We start from the raw sequence: 16,349 nt of genomic DNA, 5'->3' as shown, positions 1-16,349 counted from the left end.
TGTTTTTGCAGAAAATGAATTATATTTACTAAATAAAATTACTACTCCGTCCCCTAAAATAAAGCTTTTTGTATTTAAAAAAATAAAAAAATAAATACATAAAAAATATTGCCATAATATTTGAAAAATTTTCCAGTAGAGGAATGTGCCCCAAAGGGAGGTTTTGTCAGATTTGACTAACTTCTGGGCACAGTTTTATCTCTCAAGTAAACCCACCCACACGTCCTCTAGCGTCTCAAAGGGCGGACCGAGGCGCATCTTTAATCTGCTAATGAGTTTAGATCCAGCAGCCAAAGGTCATAATGAGCGATTCCTCCACTTTACTCTCTGTCTCTGTCTGTCTCAGTCTCTCTCTCTCCTTGGCACACACCCACTTCCTCTGCCACAGCCAATGCACACTGTCTCTCGACCTGTGCTGCACAGTGCACACTATAAACCCTGTGTATGTGTGCCTGCATAAAACAGCCTCCCTCTCCTCTCCTTCTCCTCTTCTGTCTCTCGCAATCACGCAACCAGTGCTCTCCTCAACCTCATTCTCTCCTTTCATTCTGTGGTGCTATTAGGCTGAACCTATGGAGGACTACCACAAACCAGACCAGCAGACCGTGCAGGCGCTGAGGAACATTGCCAACCGCCTCCGAATCAACTCTATCAAAGCCACCACTGCGGTGGGCAACGGGTAAGAGGTGGTCCACTTTCTACAAATACCTGCTGCTTGGTGTGAGATAGATAGATAGATAGATAGATAGATAGATAGATAGATAGATAGATAGATAGATAGATAGATAGATAGATAGATAGATAGATAGATAGATAGATAGATAGATAGATAGATATGCACTAATGCTCATGCCAGTGTCGTGCAAGCAAACCCTCTCTTGCATGCACGCCTTGCAATAATCTTTGTCCTCAAAACCTTTGCAGATGGTGAAGTGATGCAGCTAGGTAAAGAACAAAAGTGATTTTATTCAGGATTTTCTTTTTCTTAATTAATTTAGTATATAATTAAATATTTTTTCTCAGACTTTTTTTTTCATGCACTGTGAATCTTTGAAATTCTCTAAAATCCTTTAAATCTTTTAGATTGCCAGGTACAGTTTGGAGGGTGTTTTTATTTGTATGCATGTTGCCTATAATTGCAATGTTTATGAACACTACAACATTATCTCATAATTTTATTTAAAATATTGCAATTTAGTTTATCTGTACTTTTAGTTATAATAACATTGACATCTGCTTTTTCATTCTTCAGAAGAGAAGAAAATATGAAAAAAATATATTTGTAATTATATATATATATATATATATATATATATATATATATATATATATATATATATATATATATATATAAACTAATGTGTGTTTTGAAACAGAAAAAAAAAATATATATATATATATATATATATATATATATATATATATATATATATATAACATATAAAAATGTGTCTGTGTATCTAGATTTGAAAGTTTAATACTAATATAAAAATAGGGGGAGAATGGGAACTAATTAAGTTTATGAAGTGTGTGCATAAAGATGATTGTTGTTTTATAATCATTGTTTAATACACATAACTGCATGTTCTTTCCTCTGAACACACAAATGTGTGTTTTCTAATGAGCTGTTATGTAAACTGTCGCATGAATCTAAATGGCAAAGCTATTCACATCTGATATCTGAAGATGATTGAGCATAACGTTAAATTGCATGTGAACGCACTGATCTGTTGGGTGACAGACTGATAGTGAGCCGGTCTCACAGCATGTGGTTTTTAGTCCTGTCTGTGATCTAATCTGGAAACAGGTGGATGTTAGTGGGTGGTATGTTTGCTCAAAGCTTAGATTATGCCACAAGTGAGGTGCTGGTGGGGCATCCTGGATTAAACAACACCTTTGGATAGACAGTCACTAATTGTCTTACTCTGTCCTGACAAACTCAATTATATGTCTTTTATATGTGTGATAATTCTTTCAGTTAAAGTTGCATTATAAACTGTAGTTAAAATAAAGGGTTAAAAATGAAACTACCTTCTCTTCACCTATCCATCAGACTCTTCACACTTCATTTTTTTATTTATTTGGCAGGCATCCAACATCATGTTGCAGTGTGGCAGAGATCATGTCTGTGCTTTTCTTCCATTCTATGAAGTACAGGCCAGATGATCCCAAGAACCCCAACAATGACCGCTTCATCCTGTCCAAGGTGAGGTTACCAGACTCCGCTAACTGGGATTATTCAAGTGTCAGCTTTAATATTTCAAGTGTAAATCAAGACGGCGCTAAGTCAGGAGAATGGCATTATTTGGTGCCAGTACCATGGTACAGTGACTTTTATACTTTGAAATATACAATGATACTGAATCTATACACCAATGTTGAATATGAATAATACCAAGGTAATGTAAATGCTGAAAAAAATATGATAAAAAAAAAAAATCCCATTAACATGGTGTCATATCCAAAAAGCTTAATATCCTAATCCTCCTTAAGGTATACAAATACATACATATATTTTTTTTATTTATTGAGATGATGGTCAAATTATGAGGGTCATTGATCTTATTAATCATTAATACACAAAATTAAACTAATAAATATGAAACCAAATGTACCTTGAGTTCTATGAAAAAGACATATAAAAAATATAATATTAAATAAAAAATTATTTATTATAATTTATTAATTTTATATATATATATATATATATATATAATAAAATACAGGGCCATATAGTTGCATAATTTTAATAATATAAAATAAGTAAAATATAATATAATAGAGGGCTATGTGAAATATGTTTGTTAGTTGTTAAACTAAACTTTAATTACATAATGGTGGTAATAGAAAAATAAATAATAGAAAAATTATATTAAATAGAAATTAATAAATATGCAGGGTTATGCAAAATATGTAAGTATATGTTAAAATTAATAATAATAATACCCTAAACAATAATATTATATAATAAATCAGTGCTATGCAAAATATGCTCATTAAATGTTAAAGTGTTAAAAAGCTGTTAAGTAATTTTTGGATAGTTGCGTAACGGTGGCATTGTGGTTGACCCATAGAGTCTGTGTTTGGTGTTCCCAGGGTCACGCGGCCCCTGTCCTCTACTCTGTGTGGGTCGAGATCGGCTTCCTGAAAGAGGCTGAGCTCATGAGCATGTGTCAGCTCGACTCCACGCTGGAGGGACACCCCACACCTGTGAGTAACACTGCTCCAAAATCAGCGTCTCTTCTTCAACACATTCAGTCACAGTGATATGAAAGGGACCTGCTCTCAGATCAGAACATATTTAGCAGCACCGTGAGAAATCTCGCAGTTTATTGGGTCAGAAATAATTGTTCGGGTTAAACTGGCTGCAAATGCATGAGCCGTTAACCAATGACAGCCGTTATTTTATGTAACATCCACGTGAGTGTGTGTGTGTGTGTGTGTGTGTTTGACAGAAGCAGCAGTTTGTGGATGTGGCCACAGGCTCTCTGGGACAGGGGCTGGGCGTAGCCTGTGGAATGGCCTATACAGCTAAATACTTTGACAAATCCAGGTGAGAACGCCACCCAAAAACCCATATATTCACGACAGAAGGGTCAACAGTAACTCAAACAGCTGTATTGTTTGTGCTTCTTTCTATTTAAAAAAAGACTCTATTTCTCATATCCTTAGAATGTGAATATGTATCTAAAAATGTATATATAAAGTTCAATTATAAATGTGAAATGTGTTTTCTTTTCTTTTTCTTCAGTTTTGCATTTACATGAGTGCTCACTATAATCTCATGATTGTACGTCCGTGCTGTGGATTTGAAGGGTGTGGAGTTTTCATGTCAAGCTGTGCATTTGCGATTCTTCTGCTCTAATAATCAAAGCCCCTGCAGCCATCACTCGGTTTTTATTTTTTGGATAGAATTCAATTTAGGCATAAGCACAAACATTATTCACAAATTGAAGCCTAATTTTTGGGCGATCCTTTCAAAACATGACTAACTCTGATTATAATGCATTGTAAAAGCCCATAAATATGTAATCTGTGCGAGTGCTGCTGTGCAGAGAAAGAGGAATCATGCCTGCTGTGTTGTGTAATGGCACTTCTTCTCAAACCTTAGGTGATTTCTGATCAGTTGAATCTGTCTCTTCTCATTCGTGAAAGACAGTGGATCTGGTGTGACAGGAAAGTGTCAGGTGGTGTTAAGGAGGGCGGAGGTGACGAGGCTTCACACATCAGCTAGCAGGCTGAAAAAAAAACACATGTAGTGATAAAATAAACTAAATAAAAAGATATTTGCTAGTGTTCAAAAGTTTGGGACTCTTATGCTTGCCAAATCTGCATTAATTTTTTTCAAAGTATTGTAAAAATAGTAATGTTGTGAATTATTGCTACAAGTTAATATAACTATTTTCTGTCGTTATGGATTATAAAATGTAATTTATTCTTCTGATGCAAAACATCAGCATTTAACATCATTACTCCCATCTTCAGTGTCACATGATCCTTCAGAAATCATTTTAATATGCTGATTTGATGCTCAAGAAACATCTTTTATTATTATCAATGTTAAAAATAGTTGTGATGCTTTATACTTTTGTGGAAATTGTACTTTTTTTCAGGATTCTTTGATGAATAGAAAGCTCAAAAGAACAATATTTATTTACACTTTGGTTAATTTAATGCATCATTGTTGTATGATAACAATGGTAGTAATAATAATAATAATAAAATACTTTAAAAATAAAATTACAGACCCCATAATTTTTAAAATGGTAGTTGATACACAAAAATGAATGAAACTAAGAAACAAAAAAAAAAAAACTAAGAAAATATTTAGCTTATTTTTTGAGAAAATTATTTGATTTTGAAATGTTTTATATTACCGGTATGTAAAAACTTTTTTTTTTATAATTTTTTTATAATTTTTTAAACAAAATTATTAAAGGAACAGTTCACCCAAAAAAGTCACCATTTACTCACCATCATGTCGTTCCAAACTTGTACAAGTTTCTTTTCTCAATTATTTTGAAGAAGCAGTTGTTTGTCCCCATTGACTTCTAAGTAGAGAAAGAAATACAATGGATGTCAATGGAAAACATCACTTATGTTGGTTTGATTACCAACATTCTTCAGAATATCTCCTTTTATGTTCAACATAAGAAATAAACTCATACAGGCTTGGAAAGACATGAGGGTGAACTACATTTTAGAATGATATTTTTGGGTTAAGTTGAAAACTTGTTGGTAGAGGTCGGAGACCAAAATACTGACATACATGAATCAAGCAGTCCAGAAACTAAAAGAAACAAACCCACCAAGAAAAAATAAATAGTCCCCCAGCACTCAGAAACCACTCATATCGTCCTAGCAGCCGCATAACTATGTGCTAAAAATACAGTACACTCTGAACAGCTTAGTTATACAGCTTGACAAACACCAACAACACTCAAATTTGCACAAGCAAGCACCATTGTCTTTAGAAATTGCAAAAATGTCTTTTCACTATTTCCGCAGTTACCATGTGTACTGTCTGCTGGGGGATGGAGAGATGTCTGAGGGGGCCGTGTGGGAGGCCATGGCCTTCGCTTCCTACTACCAGCTGGACAATCTGCTGGCCATACTGGACATCAACCGGCTGGGCCAGAGTGAGCCAGCACCTCTGCAGCACCATGTGGAGAAGTACCAGAGACGCTGTGAGGCCTTTGGGTGGGTTGGGTGGAGGTGGATGAAGGCGTGGGCTGGGAACGTCAAACCCCAGAATCCTATGAAGTGTCACTCAGATTGCTCCAGGAGGGCTGGGATAAAAATATCTGTAAATGACATATGGGGGAATTTCTAAAACATGTCATATTTCAGAATTCCATAAGCATATCAAATAAAAGTAAAACAGCTGCATGCATTAAAGTAACAATGGGTAAAAAGATTCCTAATGAGATAAAAATAATTGCACAATTTGATATTATTATTAATGGTTGAAAATAATCTAAATGATCTTATTATATGATTTATTGTATTAAATTAGATAGCTTATTTATTTATTGATTGATTTAGGGATTAAGAAAAATAATTCCTTGATATGTTTTCTTGGGATTTACGCAGAAAAAATATTCATGTTTATTTAATATATGTCTATTTTTAGGATTATTTTAATTTCTTTTTTATAATATTTTAGGATTATTTATACAGTAATATAATATTAATTGAGTTCATTTCAATATTTGCTCTTGAACTTACTTTTATAGTATTTTTTTACGTTTTGCAATTTTGTCAATTTATTAGTTTTTGCATTTTAAGAAATATTTTATATCGTGAATGTATTGTTTTTATTTCAGTTTTATTTTTAATTTGAGTAACTGTAGTACTTCAACTTTATTTCAAAAACAAAATAAATACTGTAAAGATTTATTTTTTTGTTTTTTTTCCCATCTATTATTTTATTTTAGTTTTAGTTAACAGTAATAACTCTGGAATCTGCATGTTTATGTGTGTATTTATTTGTGTTTATGTGTGTGCACAGTGAAAAGCCATCAGTCAGTTTATTATTTATTGGGTTTTTTAGATGGCATGCTATCATTGTGGATGGCCACAGTGTGGAAGAGCTGTGTAAAGCCATGAGCCAGCCACGCCACCAACCCACTGCCATCATCGCCAAAACCATTAAGGGCAAAGGCATTCCTGGTATATTTCTTCCCATTACTTCCAAATCTATAAATACTGATATAGCTCAATATATTCTGATCAGAAAAACTCTGTTATGCTCAGTGGCAGAAGACAAGATGGGATGGCATGGCAAGGTGCTGTCGAAGGACATGGCAGAGAGTGTCCTGCGAGACCTCCAGAGCCGCATCCTCAACAGTAACAAGCGCATGTACCCTGCTTCACCCATTGAAGATGCTCCACCCGTGAGTCTGCGTAATGTCCGCATGCCCAGTGCTCCCAACTATAAACCTGGAGAGAAGGTTAGAGTTCAAGTCAAAGAATGGATGGATGATATATTGGTTTAATTTCATGGTCTATAGCTCTTTACACCATGTTCCTTTCCGACAGATTGCCACCTGCAAGGGGTACGGGATGGCCGTAGCCAAACTGGGACGTTACAATGAGCGAGTGGTGGCTATGGATGTCGACACCAAAAATTTCACCTGCTCTGAAATCTTTAAAAATGAGCATCCCAACCGCTTTATTGAGTGCTACAGTGCAGAGCAGAACATGGTAGGACACTATGAAGTACAGTTCCATCATGATGATATTTTAAAGAACCAAAAATGGCAAGTACTTCCTTTTAGTAAAAAAAATAAATAAAAAATAAAAATAAAATAATAATATATATATTTATGTTTTAAATTAAGGCAATTATCTTTAGTTAAAAAAAAAAAAATCCTAATAAAATAAATATATAAAAACATTTACATTACATTTAAATGATACATGAACCCATTTGGTAACCAACATTATTCAAAACATCATCTTTTATTCTCCACAGAATGACTGAAATTTCATATTCGTGTGGACTTTTATAGATACATTTTAGTATTCTTGACATTTTTGAGAATCAAATCAAAGGTCTGCTCATTTGGGAGACAAGCTTAGTGATTGAAACGTCCTTGAATGCTCCCTAGATTGGTCTGAAAAAGTATAGCTTTGGGATTGGCCATGTAGAATGACCCTCAAAGCACCAAAATGCTGATTTGTTGAATAATACATGGCATTCTATCCATAATGCAGCGGCGAAGATGTGACCCACTTATGCTCCATTGTGCACCACGCCCTGCTGCAGTACCTTTCCATGCAGCCGTGAAGCCATGCAGAAAACCAGCGGCGCCTCCTTTTCATCTCATAAGCACATTCTTTATGATCTGTGTAACTGCTGCACGGCAAAATAAATTCTGCTTTGTCTCCACATAGTCATTGTTCACTTGGTACATGTGGCAGGTAGAATGTAGGCCACTCATTTGTCACTTTGTGTTTTGGGAAGCAATTGTGATGGAGTGATCTGAATACTAATTCAATTGTCAGAGTTGAGATCTGTTCCGAACTTTGCAAGAGTCCCACATTTTAGCGTTAAGATTTACTGTTGCTGAGGCTTGGTTATACCCTAGATTATGCCTTGCATGGAGAGGATTTCAGACAGGAAACAGGAAATGATATCGAGTGTGTGAGCTGCACACTCGTAATTCCTCTCATATGAAGGATAAAACAGAGTTTCTTTTGTGCAGATTCCATGTGTTTCTTCCATAGTATATTGCAAAGATATATGAGCTATTCATGTCCGAATTATCTACCTATATATTACCAAAGTCATGTCATTTGGCTTGCTTATGTGTATCATTTAGTTTTAATTTTTTTGGGGAAAAGTATGTATTTAACAGGAATGTTGTGGGATCAGGATTCAAACAAAAGCCATTAACAATATCCATCTTTCGTAGGTCAGCGTTGCCACAGGCTGTGCCGCACGTGACCGAAACATCGTGTTCGCCAGTGGCCTGGCCACCTTCTTTACCCGTGCATATGACCAGCTCCGCATGGCCGCCATCTCAGACAGCAACATAAACCTCTGCGGGTCCCACTGCGGCCTGTCTGACGGTGAGAAGTGCTTCCCTTTTTTAAAGCCGCTAACTAAGCTCCACCTATTTTCGAATAGACAGGTGCACTCGCCAATCAGATTTCTTCCTTTTAAGCCACGCCAATTTCCAGCACCTCCCATTCTCCTCTTTCACATGTTGCAGCTGTGACTCTAACAATGATGTTTTTGAATAGATTTGTGAGCGATTCACCCCTTGCTTTTCCTGAAGCTGTTTTTCTAATGTGTGCTTTGTTCTCCTGGTCGTCTGGCGGTGGTGCGACTCTTAGCACAACCCCTTCTCCCTCTCTCCCTCCCCCTGTGTATCTCGGAGGCTGTCTGACCCGGCATCCCCTCCGTTAGCACAGGTACACTGCATGCCAGTCGGACTGTCTGTACACCTGCCTGACTTCCAGCCTGTCTGCTCAACTGTCGCATGCGTGTGCATCTGCCTACAAATTCTGTTCGGTCTAAATAGCAGTATGTGACTATGTGGCTGGTGTGTGTGTGTGTGTGTTTCAGGAGAGGACGGACCGGCCCACATGGGGCTGGAGGACATGGCTATTTTTAGAGCCATCCCCACTGCCACCATTTTCTACCCCAGTGATGCTGTGTCTACTGAAAAGGCTGTGGAGCTTGCAGCCAACACAAAGGTTGGCATGATTTATCTACTGTTATCAGTGCTTGAACAGTAGAAATTATTTGAAACCTATGGCAATATAAAATGTCATCAAAATATTAGAACACATCTATTGGCCATTATATTTATAATGATACTGATATATTCAAATCCATTCAAATATTGCAGATTTTTTAATGCCTCTTGTTTACTCCATGAGTAAGCTGTAAAATTTTACACCTTTTCAGTGGCCAAAAACCAAATGTAGGTTACTTTGCGTTTAGCAGATACTTATTGTATTTGAAGAGAAATGTCTGAAGAACAAATAAAGTTGAAATTAGAAATGTGTCTCGTTTCCCTCTATCAATCAAATATTTCTGGAGAAACCTAAAAATATGCATCCTGACAGAGTTTGAGAGGTTATTGTGAATATTGAGGTTTTTCGCAGTAGTTCTGTGTTGTTTAAATTTGATTGATGGTCCATTTGCTTTCCATTTTCACCCACTGTTCTCCGCCTCTGATGAAATCTTGCAATGCTTTGTGTAAAGACTGTAAAGACTGTTGTTCTTAAAACACACACACACACACGCACAAAGGATTTTAAGGTTACAGATGCTCCTGCTACACAGACTTCCATAATTTGTTTGGACATTAAGTCTGGACTTTTAAAGTCTTTTATCAGCTATTTAACCAAGTGCTTGTACTAACCTGAACATACCTGATTTTACACATTTGGTTTTTCACGGTAGCCTACACAGAAGATAATAACCCTTATAATAACAGGTGTTCACATTATTTTGTAGATACATCATTTCCAAGAATGCATTGCATGTGTTGAATTTTTTATTTTTTTTCAATTGCGATTCAGAACATATCAGTTCAGCTTCTTGTTGGGTAGGGCCAATTCAATTCAAATTCACACTGAAAGCAAGACAATATAACACTATTAACAACTTTTTCTGGACTTAAGGGGGTTTGTTACATCAGGACCGCTCGTCCAGAGACTGCAATCATTTACAACAGCAATGAGGACTTCCATGTTGGCCAGGCCAAGGTATAGCTGTCTCTTAATCACCATTTAATACAAATATATTTAAGTCTGAGATGAGGTATTAAATAGATTCAAATCAATATCAGAGATCAATACTGATTTACTTTGTTAAGCGGAGTTATTAATATTATATGAAGATGTATGCTAATGTACCGTTAATGTATAAATGACCTGATTAGGTGGTGTACCAGAGTAAGGAAGACCAGGTTACAGTGATTGGAGCAGGAATGACCCTCCATGAAGCTCTGGCTGCAGCCGAGCAACTCAAAAAAGGTATAATGAGACAATGCAGGGACTGTAAAATATATATCTCATTCAAAATATTTGGCCTCTGTAAAAAATTTGTAAAATGTTTTTGAAAGATTTCTCTCTTCTTCACCAAGGCAAAGTAAAACAAAAAAAAAAAAGTAATAAAGTGAAATATGATTATTTATTATAATTTAAAAAGGTTACATTTTAAAATATTTTTTTAAATGTAATTTATTCCTGTGATGCAAAGCTGAATTTTCAGCATCATTACTCCAGTCTTCAGTGTCACATGATCCTTCAGAAATCTTTCTGGTTTTCTGCTCAAGAAACATTTCTTATTTATTGAAAATAGAAATCATATGTAACGTTATATATGTCTTTACTTTGTTTATTGATTGTTTAGTTAAATATATTAGCTTTATATTAGTCATACCTTTATGTTTAATACATATTAGTGTTGTAGTTTTTTAACTGAACTTAGACTGTTTAAACGACATTCTTACTACCTTTCTGTGTCTTGAATGTGGGAGTTGTGTTGCTGTCTATGCAGAGTCAGAAAGCTCTTGGATTTCATCAAAAATATCTTAATTTCTGCTCCAAAGATGAATGAAGGTCTTATGGGTATGGAATGATATAAGGCTGAGTAATTAATAACATAATTTAATTTTGGGGGGGGACTATCCCTAGATAAACTATCTCCCATACAACATTTGTGATCTGTTAATTTTTGGGATGTGATGTGTGAGCTTAACATAAACTCAGGTATGTGTGCTTTGTGTGTCATTCCCCAGAGAGGATTTACATCAGAGTGATCGATCCTTTCACCATCAAACCCCTGGATGCCAAAACCATCATCGAGCATGTGCGTGCCACCAGGGGCCGTGTCATCACGGTTGAGGATCACTATTATGAAGGTGGGATTCAAGCTTAGAGCACATTATCCCTTGTCTCAAGCACACATTTCAGCCTGGCTGCACATCCAAGTAGCATGAACAGCAAGTCCAGTCGAGGAGTGATGTATCAGTTTGTGAGGCTGTGGCAGAGTGCAATTGGCTGGCTGGAAGAAACATGATGTGTTGGCAAATTGTCATTGGTTTCGGGAAGCAAAAGGCATTGTGTTGTCATAATCGGTCGAGTTTTTGGCCATGTCTCATTCTGTTCAATCAGGGGGAAAAAAGACAGAGAAGCGGAGGGCTGTCAGGTCTCCTTAAGCAAACGTACAGCCGCGGGGCTTATTGTGACCTAGATAACACAGGCGGCCCTGGACGTGACATTACTGCCTGCGTGCCAGAGGAGGAGTGAGGCTGGATGAGACAGAGAGAGAGAGAGAGAGAGAGAAAGAGAGAAAGAGAGAGAGAGAGAGAGTTTAACATCCAAAATCATTCTGAAAGCAAACATCCCCCTCTGCCCCGGGGGAGAGAAAGAGGAACGAGATAGACCAAAAGAAAAAGTGATCGCAGCTAGGTTTATAGCAGGGGCTTGTAGGGATAAAAAGAGATTTGGATAGTCAAAGCATGATGTTTGACATATATGAATTTTAAAAGCAGAACATGGTGCAGAAGGTGAAACAGTGACCTTCATGCACAGGTGAATGGTAATTTAAAAGCAGGAGATTCATTTTAATACGCTTCGTTGCTGATAAAAAAAAAGCTTAAGATGGTCTGTTTTGACAGTTTTGGGCACAAACAACTGCACCAGCTTAAACTAGATAAGACCAGCAAACCACCTTCGACTTCGTTAGCAGTGCTTTTACATTTTAAACCCTTAAAGGTGACGTGAACAATTCTAGCTGTTTTTCTAACATCTGCCAGATGTTAAAACATGTTTGATTATTGAAATATTGAAAAGTTTAACTTTTAAATTAAAGTACTAAAATTACTGGAAGCTAGAACTGGAATAGAATCAATTAAATTAAGCTAAATTTGACAACAATTTAAACTAAAAACTAAAATTAAAAAACAAAACAAAACTGAAAATATAATAATAATGGCTCATTTAAAGTGTTAATAAAAACGATTATAGTATAAAGTAAATACTAAAATAACCATTTTTTTGGGGATCAGTAGGATTTTTTTTCTTTAAAATTTTATATTTCAATTCTTCAAGGATGCATTAAATTGATCAGAAGTGACAGTAAAGAACGCAAAAATACAAAAGATTTTTTATATTCTATTTCACACAAATGCTGTCCTTTTGAATGAAGAATTCTTTAAAAATATATCAAGGATTCCAAAAAAAAAATGAAGAAGCACAATGTTTTCAACACTGATCATAATAATAAATGTGCAGTAATGGCTGCTAAAATTCAGCTTCGTCATAAACGGAACAAGGTGTAATGTTTTTCTTAGTTCCAAGGTGTAATGTTTTTACTGGAATATTTCGGACATAATAAAAACAGGTGTGATTTCCCAGGATGCCTATCAAAAAGGGTCATTTTGTGTGGCATTCCTGAATGATCGGACCATTACCATGCTCACATGCTGTAATTCCACAGGTGGCCTGGGAGAGGCGGTGTGCTCCGCTATTGTCAATGAGCCCGGCTTCACTTTCCAGCGTCTGGCTGTCACTCACGTTCCTCGCAGCGGCAAAATGTCCGACCTGCTCAAGATCCACGGCATCGACCGCGACTCCATCGCACAGGTGGTCAGGAAGATGCTCAGCAGCTCGGCCAATGCCAAGTGAACCTGTTCGCTTTGCCCCGCCCACTCCACCCAAATCAAATGAAATAACCAGCTCCACAAACACTGTCACATGACTCCTCCTTTTCAGATCGTGGCCCCTCCCTCCACCTCGTTCACTGTGAATGACCCCACTGTGAGTAAAATAGTAATGTGAGATACTGTATGTGGCGTTCACATTCCATTTATCTCCTTACAAATACACTAATATTCAATAGTTTGAGGTAAGAGTTTTATTATTAATAATTTTATTCAGCAAAGATGCATTAAAATTATTGAAAGTGACAGTAAAGCTGTAGTGTTTCGAATAAATGCTGATCTTTTGTACCATATATATATGTAATCTGCAAAAATACTAAGTAGCACAACTATCAGCAACATTGATTCATGTTTCTTGAGCATCAAATCAGCATATTAGAATTATTTTTGAAGGATCATGTGACACTGAAGACTGGAGTAATGATGCTGAAAATTCAGCTTTACATCACAGGCAAAAATTACATTTTTAAATATATTTATAAAGAAAACTTAATCTTTTCAATTGTAATAATATAACAGTTTTACTTTGTTTTGATCAAATAAATGCAGTCTTAGTGAGACTAAGAGATTTCTTATTAAAATATTAAAACAATCCTCAGACTTTTGAATGCTAGTGTACATACAAATATGCATACAGGAGCCTATTTCTAGCTCTTTTTCTGTACTGACAGTTTCAAATCAACATGAAACCGCATTTGCAACTATTTTTACTTGCATAATGTGACACAATGGCATTTCAGCATGAAATATTATAGACAAGGACTTAGGTTTTGAAAAGAGTTGAAATATCGCAAAGACAAATATGATTTCATGTTGATTTGAATCTCAATTTTTGAAAGTTTACCTACGCCAAGACGTATTTTACACTATCACCTCAGAAAACATTGATATGCTGTACAACGTGACACTCGTGTTTTTAACTGTCATTTAATAAGACCCCAAAAATGAAACTGTTCGCGACATTATATTTTAATACTTTTTATATTGTTACTGTGTAGCTGTGACTACAGGGCGGGGCTGGATTTCACAGGAACAGATACGTGTGCGGAAAAACGATTTGATGTTATGTTTGTAGAGTTTAGTCTTAAGAAAAGAGAAACGGATAATCAAATGAGAATGTGTGTAGGGTGCTTCAACTCAAAGTGTTCAGTAAAGTAATAAATGGTTGTAGTCTGTGAAACTGTTTGTAGTATGATCTCTGTGTTTACAAAGATGGAGTAGTATTTTGTGGTGTTATGAGCATGAAATATGGCCAGAGAAGATGAGGGATGGATGAAACCATCAGTGTCACTGGAACATGCTGTTATATCTGAACTATGAACCTACAAACAAACACTTCCTCTGTTCATTTTCTGTATCTCAACAAGTGATTGATTAAAGGCCTCTGCATTTGAGTTAGAGAGATCATGTGTGTTGCCTGTTTTATTCACAATAATAGGGGAGACCAGGGCTTCAGTGGGTTTAGTTCTTCTTCTTCTTCAAGTCACTTTTTACCATAACTGAACAAAACACACACTGTCCACTATTGGGGCATGTTGTCACACTGCAAGCTGTCAAGAGAACATGTTGTATATTCAAACAAATAAGAAGAATGCATTTGTTTTTTAAGATTAAAAACTATACTAAACTATACTTTTTATTTGAATTAAAAAAACACTAATAGAATACATAGAATGTATTAAACACTGACAAAAATGATATAGAAACAATTTTCACTCAGAAATGTATAGAACAATTCACAATTGTGATTTTTTTAAGTACTATTTCAGACTTAAAAAATATTTGCTTGTAAACCTCTAATAATATTTTTTATGAACAACTTCAAAAAAAATCAATTAAATAACTATCAAAACAATTTATGGAAAAGTGAAATGTAGAAAGTAACAAACAGTAAAACAAGATTAAATCAGAAATTAGATGTGTGAAATGTAAATAATTTAGTCAGAACACATTGAATTCACATGACAATTTGCTTTGATTTAAAACATGTATATGAAAAGAGCTACACAAACTTAATAAATGTGCATGAATGAACAAATGGACACCTGAAAAAGAAAATGACAATGTTTACAGTTGTATTATCAAAATACAAACAACTAAATAACAAATATATATATATATATATATATATATATATATATATATATATATATATATATATATATATATAAATTTCTTACCTCTTAAGTGAGCATTAATTTTGCTTCAACGACAGTAATGCCTTGCTTTCCTGTTTAAAAAACAGGAACAACAGTCTTTCTAGTATGTTCTTAGAAAATAATCTGCTACAATGCCCAGCAGTAACTAATTTGAAACATTCAGACATAATAAAGGAAAAGTTCTCACCATAGAGCATTATATTTGCGCATGGCTCCTTTTATGGAAAACACAACGAGGCCCAAGCCACAAGACAGAGTATAAACTGCAAAAACATTGGTAAACATGGATTATAGCATTATATACTCAAACAGGACTCTCACAAAGAGTGTATTTATTAATTAAAAATACATATATAGTAAAAACAGTAATATTGTGAACTAATATTACAATTTAGAATTTTCTATTTGATTTTTTTTTTTAAATAGATAAATTGTGAGGTTAACATACCATGATAAGACCTGAGATGAAGGATGGTGACTAACAAAGCCATACAATAACCGCAGACAACATCTATAGCAAAAAAAGAAAAAAAAAAGAAAAGGTATTTAATAACACACCAGTTTTCATATTACTTAAAAAGGCAAGCTATCTGAACACAGTAAATTACCTTTCCAGTGGTAAGGTCGACCCTTACACCTTACAGTGTGTGCTGGCAAACCTGTTAAAAATGTTAAATGCTCAACAAAACCTGTTCCATCAAATTTTGTAACTGTTATATGTGGCATTTTGGAATTTTTTTATTCATTTTAATATTATAAGTTTGAATAAAACTGCTTACCGAAGGATGCACCAACACATTCAAAAACTACTGTGAAGAGCACAGCAAGAACTGACGGCACCACGATGGCTGGAAAACATGAAGATATTGATTAATGACTAACTCAAAGATTGACTGATTGATTGATCATGTGTATAGAGGAACTTAAAAACACTTCAAATATACACTTCAAACTAAAATAACTTTTTTGGAAGTGTGCTTTTCTCATGTGTAAGGCTTTA

General features: G+C 35.3%; 1 protein-coding gene across 1 annotated transcript; it reads left to right on the top strand.

Moving 5' to 3' along the window:
- The first annotated feature begins 419 nt into the window (after window positions 1–419).
- tkta (transketolase a) lies at window positions 420–14,594 on the top strand. Its single transcript, XM_052568539.1, has 14 exons — window positions 420–679; window positions 2,089–2,206; window positions 3,097–3,210; window positions 3,456–3,553; window positions 5,509–5,700; window positions 6,554–6,672; window positions 6,757–6,953; window positions 7,042–7,206; window positions 8,421–8,577; window positions 9,077–9,207; window positions 10,144–10,227; window positions 10,404–10,497; window positions 11,265–11,387; window positions 12,968–14,594. The coding sequence occupies exons 1-14, from the start codon at window positions 573–575 to the stop codon at window positions 13,153–13,155; spliced, it is 1,887 nt and encodes a 628-aa protein (XP_052424499.1). The 5' UTR covers window positions 420–572; the 3' UTR covers window positions 13,156–14,594.
- The last annotated feature ends 1,755 nt before the right edge of the window (window positions 14,595–16,349 follow it).

Source organism: Carassius gibelio, chromosome B11 (assembly GCF_023724105.1).
Source record: "Carassius gibelio isolate Cgi1373 ecotype wild population from Czech Republic chromosome B11, carGib1.2-hapl.c, whole genome shotgun sequence".
Classification (NCBI taxonomy): domain Eukaryota; kingdom Metazoa; phylum Chordata; class Actinopteri; order Cypriniformes; family Cyprinidae; genus Carassius; species Carassius gibelio.
Note: the sequence above shows the minus strand (reverse complement) of the source record. Positions and strands in the feature narration are given on the sequence as shown.